The 7,458-nt window shown below is 43.4% G+C and overlaps 1 protein-coding gene across 1 annotated transcript; it reads right to left on the bottom strand.

Moving 5' to 3' along the window:
- Positions 1 to 3,737: 3,737 nt before the first annotated feature.
- Positions 3,738 to 4,618, bottom strand: LOC136834711 (uncharacterized). The gene is made up of 2 exons (XM_067097294.1): positions 4,553 to 4,618; positions 3,738 to 4,367 (listed from the first exon to the last, which is right to left on the bottom strand). Exons 1-2 carry the CDS (start codon positions 4,616 to 4,618, stop codon positions 3,738 to 3,740), a joined length of 696 nt encoding a protein of 231 aa, XP_066953395.1.
- Between the last annotated feature and the right edge of the window lie 2,840 nt (positions 4,619 to 7,458).

Here is a 7,458-nt window from a genome sequence, read left to right as displayed (position 1 = left end):
CTTCATCATTGATAGTCTATATCGACAAGGAAACGATTATGAACCATATTTCAACTTTCGGGTCATCTCAAAGAATTCTTCCGCTGTGTATCTTGATGTCTGCATTAAAAGAAATGGACAAGGGTTTGTCACATTCACGTCCATCTTGTAAGACCACTTCTAACGTTCAGAAGGTGGCATAGTTGTCTGACTCAGATTTCCTCTCTTTCCTTGGCGAGCATCATACACGCAAAAATTTAGTAAACCAGCAACGCTGAAGTAAGAGGAGCTCTCGAAGTACCGTTTTGACTGGTTGCTAACAACGACTTTAACTCGAATTACGATTGGTTTCCTCATAGGTGTCACCATGGCAACCTAATGTTTACACAGGGCAATACAGTGAAGAACGATTTCATTTTCAAAAAAAAAAAGAATGCAAAAAATCCTTTTAATCGTAAATAAAACCACAATATATGTTTATGTTATCTGTTGTATCAAAGGATTAGGGGAGAATTTATGAATACCATCACTATATATTTCCTCAATGCTTTATTTTCATTATATAGGTGATCCTGCTGAGTCATTTGCTTTTCATGCACGTTACCTCAGGCTATGGAAACAATGGAAAACGAAGTTATCGCGACCCTAATACCATCATCACTATAAGGGTATATTATGTAAATAATTGCTGAAGAAAGTTGCAAGATAGTGCCATTTGGCAACTATTTCATAAGAATAGTAAAATGACATGAGTTCTTTGAATTACCAGTCGCAACAGGAGTATATAATATCACATGTTTAGCATAATCGTAACGTTGAAGTAAGACAAATTTGACATTGCTTGAATTAAAAACTTTGTACGAAAATTAAGTTCATAGAAGGAAAGGTTGCTTAAAGACACCATTATCTCCAAAACTTGAGGTAACACTTATAAGCAGAGAACGAATTTTAGCAGAATCGCTAAAGCATAAAAAATCTTTGGAAGAAATGTTTTAATGATGCTTTAGCGGGATGATTAAGACAACAGATATTTATATGGACTGCTGACCAATCAGCGGCCAGTAAATTTACATAGTAACTAACAGACCAATAGTGCACATGCATTTGATTTTAAACTTTGTCTTCTGAATATTTGAAAACCTGATGACTTGACTTGTTGCTAAGGAGCGAGACATGGGAAGTTGTGGTCCACAGGCAGGTGCGCTGCAGGTGTCAAAAGACTGTTGGCAAAGCGTGGGAAACCTCTGGGGCACAATAACCCCCCCCTCCTTAAAGTTGACCAGGGCATTGCAGAAGGCATTCCGCCCTTGAATACTGGATTGAAGGAGTAATGCCGTCGGCAAATATGCTGGTTTCAAACAATCGATGGCCACCCAACCTGTTGTGCTGAGAATGTCAATGAGGAAGGCTTTCTGCTTGCAGTTGATGACCCGGTAGGGACCTGTGAAGGGCTGTGTTAAAGGCGGTCTAATGGCATCGGTTCTGATGAACACGTGTGTTGCAGTGTGCAGAACCTTGGGGATAAAGGTGTTGTTGGTTGGCTTATAGGATGGGCGTTCAGGGGCGAATTTTCCAATGATGGTCCAGAGTCTGATGATGTCAGGTGAGGGATTATTGTTGGGGAAGAACTCGCCAGGTATCATGAGCGGATCGCCATACACCATCTCCGCTGCTGATAGGTCAAGGCCCTCTTTGGGTGTGGTCCGAAGGCCGAGGAGGGTCCATGAAAGCTGCGAGTACCAGGTTGAGGAGTTGCAGTGAGACATCAGGACTGCTTTCCAGGTGCGGGGGAACCTCTTGACCATGCCGTTGGATTCGGGATGGTAGACAGTTATGTGATGCAACTGGGTGCCAAGGAGGTGGTTTAGGGACATCCAGAGCTGCGACGTGAAGGTAGTGCCTCTGTCGGAGGTGATGTGATTGGGTACCTGAATCTGGACACCCATGATGAGAGGAAAGCACTGGTACACGCTGCTGCTGATGCCTCTGTCATAGGGGCAGCTTCAGGCCATCTTGTCGAGAGGTCGACCATTGTGAGGAGGTACGGTATTGATGTTCTTCAGAGCGTGAGAGGGGTCCTACAGTGTCGATGTGGACATGGGCAAAACAGCATTGTGGTTGATTGATGAAAGGAGCCCACACCTGAATTTATGAGATGCTGGATTTTGGAGGGCTGGCAGGAGGAACATTCACGGGCCCACGACTTTGCATCTTTCGATATGCTGTGCCAGATGAAGCGCTTCTTCAGGAAGCTGACTTTGGATTGTCCTGAAGGGTATGCCAGACAGTGGACGATGTTAAAGACATGACGTCTGAGTGCCTGTTGGATCCATGGGCGTGGGTGGCCAGTACTGACATCACAGAGGATGGAGGTGGGGTTGTTGCCAGGGGGATGTCATGCCATTGTAGAGATGTTAATGAAGTCTTGCAAGCATTGAGCTCTGGGTCCTGCTGTTGCTTAGATGCCAGCTTCTTGTAACTGAGGCTGAGGTGTACTGCATCAATGGAAATTCTGGAGAGGGCATCAGCGAAGGAGTTGTGTTTCCTAGGAATGTGATGAAGGGAGCAGTTGAATTCGGCGGTGGCTGACGAGTGGTGGTGCTGACCAGGTGACCAGGCATCGGACTGTCAGCTTATAGAATGTACTTCAGTTTGAAGGGTGAAAGGCATGGCCTCCAAAAAATGTCAGAAGTGTTTGACGGTGAGGTATGCAGCCAGGAGTCGTGGTCAAACATAGAGTAGTTTGTCTCTGATTTGCTAAGTTTCCTGCTAAAAAAGTTGAGGGGTCGAGGAAGACCGTGGATGATCTGTTCCAACACAGCTCCTATGGCTACATGACTGCCGTCTGTGGACAGCAGTAGAGGATGACCTGGTGCAAGGAAAGAGAGGGCATTGGCCTTGGCGAGGGGATTTTTGGCGGAGGTGAAGGTAGCTTCCTGTGGGGGTCACCAGGCAAGGGCTTTGGGCTTGTCCTTGAGGATTTTGTAGAGTGGGGCCAATGTTGAGGTGATGTTGGGAAAGCGATAATAGTTCACCATTCTGAGGAATTCTTGTAGACCCTTGATGGTGATAGGGGTGGCAAGGGGTGGACTCCCTCAGGTGTTATGAGGTGCCCCAAGACTTCTAACCTCTAGGTGGCAAAGGAGCATTTGTCGTTTCAGATGACAAGGCCATTTTCTTGCAGGCGTTGGAAGATGATGTGCAGGTGTTGGATGTGCTCCTTTGACACAAAGAAAATTAAAATATCGTTGATGTAACAGATACAGAATGGAAGGTTTCCCAGGATGCCGTCCATCAATCGCTGAAAAGTAGCTCCTGCATTGCAGAGGCCAAAGCAGGAGTAATTGAAGGTGAAGGTGCCAAAGGGATGCCTTTGGGATTCATTGGGACCTGGAAGTAACCTTTGAGAAGGTCCAGCTTTGAGAAGATTTTTGTGCTGTGTAAGAAAATGGTCACGTTTGTGATGTTAGGGATGGGGTAGTGGTCAGCCTCAGTGATCACATTCAGCCTTCTATAGTCCCTGCACGGGCAGTAGGTTCTGTGCATTTTTGTTACTATGTGAAAAAAAGTTAAGTGTACCTTAGTTTTACCAGACCACTGAGCTGATTAACAGCTCTCCTAGGGCTGGCCTGAATAATTAGATTTATTGTATGTGGCTAAGACCCAATTGGTTACTTAGCAACGGGACCTACAGCTTATTGTGGAATCTGAACCACATTATATCACCAGAAATGACTCTTCATCAGCCAGCCAGAGACTCAAACTTGGGCCTGGCGAGTACCAGTCCACAGCTCTACCAACTCACCCAACGAAGAGCTGTTACTATGTGAAGGGGAGATGTCCAAGGACTGGATGCATTTTGACACAAACTCATCTTCTCTGTCTCTGTGAAGGTGTTCTTGCAGTAGCGGTTTTTTTGGTGGTAGGCACCAGAAACCGGAGTGTATGGAAGGGCCCAAGGTTTTAATATGGTGGAAAATGCCATGCTTGACAGGGATTTGAGGAGTTTGTCGTAGTTCAGGTTTAAAATCGTCTGGGTATGTGGTAAGCAGGTATACAAAATTGTCTTTGGAGTTGGTGACGTGGTGGGTGAGCTCTGTGGGTGCTGCAGCAATGGGCGTCGTGGACAGAATAGTGGCATCGACGAGGCACCTGTTTGAAATGTCCACGAGCAGTTGGTGGTGTGCCAAGAAGTCCTCCCCGAGGAGAGGTACTGAGGCATCCGTGATGATAAACTGCCAGTGGTACTTTCTGTACCCGAGGTTAAGGGCGAGATGCTTCTGACTGAAGGTAAGGATGGGAGAGCCATTGGCAGCTGAGTCGGACTTCGGATGGCTGTAGTCATTTGGTTGGTTGACTGGATACAGGCAGAAAGGAATGGCAAGCCCCTGTATTGACCAAAAACGAGTACCTGTGGCGGAATCAAGGATAAAAGGGACGGAGGTGCTAATAGTGCAGTGCACGTAGGATTGGATATATCAGAATTATAGTTGGATTTGTGTACATTAGTATGGGAAATGGATGAGAGTTATGTGCCCATTATGGCTGCCGTGAATGGCGGTAGCCATTTTACAGGTTTTTTGGCCATGGGCACCCTGGGAGGCAATTCTTGGTGGTAGGGCCAAATGTTCTGTGGCATCAGGAAAGCTGAAATGGTGGCAATTGCTGCTGTGTGTGGTCGGTACCCTTGGGTATCTGAAAGAGGAATGGGAGGCAGGGGTTTATCCTGGAAGTTTGAAGAGTTTGATGGCCATGAAGGCCTCTGTGGCATTAAGAAGGTTGTCTGTCGCTGAAGGGTTGGATGTTCCTTGAAAGGTGGCAAGGGCGTGGCGACAGTTTGCAGCGGCATGGGCGTCTGTCAGAATGTATGCTAGGGTGATGAGGGCATCATTGGGTGTGTCTTCGATGTCAGTCAGTGCTGCCCTTACTGATGTTGGCAAGCACTGCAGCCAGAGTGCCTTGAGGATGTCAACGGATCTGGGAGAACTGTCTGCTGCAGGAAGAAGATGGGTGAGGGCTCTCATCTCGAGAAAGATGGTGGATGGGAATTGATCACCAAAGGGTTGCTGTGCCACATCAAAGATCTGTTGTACATGAACAGCTGGGGATGGCATGAATATGTCCAGTAGGACCTTCTTCAGGTCCTCGTACTGCATGGCACTGGTGCCCTTAGCGTCCAGCCACTCCATCAGCTGGGGAAAGAGGTGGTCCAGCAGAACGGTGAGGACATAATTCGAAGTGTGACTTCGGCCCAACAGAACCAAGTGTAGGTGTTAGTCGGTGTGAAAGTCAGAAGCTCGACTTGGCCGATAGTGTTAGGAGAGGCGGAAGGGGAGGGCGGTGTGTCTTCGTCAGATCATCTTTGCTGGGTGTTGGGGCGGAAGGGATGAATAAGACGGGAGATCTTAGAGTTCTGATTCATTTACAAATGACAGTGGTATTTATATGGATTGCTGACCAATCAGTGGCCAGGAAATTTACATAGTAACTAGCAGACCAACAGTGCACATCCTTTAGATTTTAGACTTATGTCTTCTGAATATATGAAAACCAGGCGTGTTGCAGAAGTGTTGCTATCCTGCTGGCTCGACTTGTTACTAAGGAGCAAGACGTGGGAAGTTGCGGTCCTTGGGCAAGTGCGCTGCAGGTAGCGACAGACTGTCGGCAAAGTGTGGGAAACTTCCGGGGCACAATGCTAATCAGAAAAGGAATCCCAGTCTTTTATTATTAAATTTTAGATAACCTTATGTGAAAGTGTCACTGATACTTATAAGAGAAATTTGTTTATAGTTCTATTTTTATAATAATATATTTTTTATCAAAATAAATCTGGTACTGTTTGTCAATAGTGGATAGCGTGGTAACAACTATGGGAAAACAAATTAGAGTAACTTTCATCGACCAGTCGTAATGTAGCATTTACCTCCCGCCTAAACGAAGAGTAAATAGCGTGTTCCTCTCAATTTATGTTTTCTGCTTGGAGGAAAGTGAGACCTGAATTTTGGTCTATGAGGGGCTCCTTCCTAGATCATTAAGACATTTCTTCTTTTTGCGATTTGCTTTATATTGCTAAACTGGAATTATACATTTACTGTGTGAATTTTGCAATGAATTGAAATTAGTTTGAATGATGCGCTAACGGAGTGACTAACACCAATTCAGACCACTCTAACAGATCAGTCACAAGAGATACATTGTGCGCTGGTCCCTCATTCAGCACATTGAGGTAATACTTTTTCCTTGCAATGATTGTGCAGCATACCTCAATTTCCCTTGCAGAGTTAAGGCATTTAGCTTATATAAAAACTAAAAAGGGACATAAAATAAAAACGTAAAATCTCGTTTGCGCTGCAAAAAAAATTGCCATATATGGAGGCTCCTCTCACGTACACTATGCTAGGCAAAACCATCCGCTAGAGTTTAAAATTTATTTCTTATGTGCTTTGCCCTATATTTTTAAACTGGGAATATATGTTTACATTAAGTTTTACAGTGGCAGAAATATTTCTGATACAAAGAAGTTGCAATAAATGAATGGAACTTTCTTTTATTTTTATTGTATGATCGAACTCTTCTATGATTTGAAGTCGTTGTGATGGTGTTATTTAGTATTTATTGAAAATTAAGTTATATTACCAAATATGTTTTACTGCTTAACGTGAAAAGCCATGTAACATCCAGGTGTCTTGTGCTTATTATATTGTAAATTACTTTCAACAGGTCTCCACAGTGTAAACGATTGACACAAACTCCAAAAATTTAGTGAAATAGTAAAATATTAAAGAGTTCCATTGTTTTCCAAACATCAACTCATAAGTAGAAGGAGTTTTCGTTGCGCTGTCAGTCTAGGTGGGAAATACAGTACACTTCTTTACGAGCGGCTACTAAAAACAAACGTAAATTGAATTTTTATCTGTAGTCCCATAGTTTTTTCCATCAGAATGTTTGTTTACAAACAGTCCTATACTTCATTCACAAAAATAATGCGCTGTCGTTGGAAACCTTCATAACTCATAGGGACTTTCCCGGAAGAAGCTGTAAAAAAAAAAAAAGTTAACTGTTTATTTATTCTGATTCTCTGCATTAATTTTACGACATGTAAAAATTTCTCTCGCTGAGTTCAGTTATATAAGCACTATGGAAATGACCGTCTGAGGTAAAAATAGAAAATAAACTGGGTTTATTGAAAATTATAATGAAAGAATTTATGATGTTCGACTGTACTTAAACATTTTTTTCATTTCATGTCGACATTTACATTCTGTCTTCTAATTGTTTCATGTATATTTCCATTTTAGTAATTGCAGCCGATATCCGGAGAAATTTACATATAAACATTTCAGAAATTAAATACTAAGAAATGATGCAGTAATGGGATAACATGGGAAAAGTATATACCATAGATTGTAAGCTCACACTTAGCAAAAGCAGGCAAGTGATATATTTGCTCATTGATTTTTGCAAATAAACATATGATGA

This window comes from Macrobrachium rosenbergii, chromosome 54 (assembly GCF_040412425.1).
Source record: "Macrobrachium rosenbergii isolate ZJJX-2024 chromosome 54, ASM4041242v1, whole genome shotgun sequence".
Classification (NCBI taxonomy): domain Eukaryota; kingdom Metazoa; phylum Arthropoda; class Malacostraca; order Decapoda; family Palaemonidae; genus Macrobrachium; species Macrobrachium rosenbergii.
Note: the sequence above shows the minus strand (reverse complement) of the source record. Positions and strands in the feature narration are given on the sequence as shown.

Bases quoted from the DNA above. Each gene is read 5' to 3' on its own strand.
- LOC136834711 (XM_067097294.1), bottom strand. From the start codon at position 4,618: ATGCCACAGAACATTTGGCCCTACCACCAAGAATTGCCTCCCAGGGTG. The intron at 4,368-4,552 runs GTAAAATGGCTA...TGGTCAATACAG, and splicing joins TGCCCATGGCCAAAAAACCT to GGGCTTGCCATTCCTTTCTG.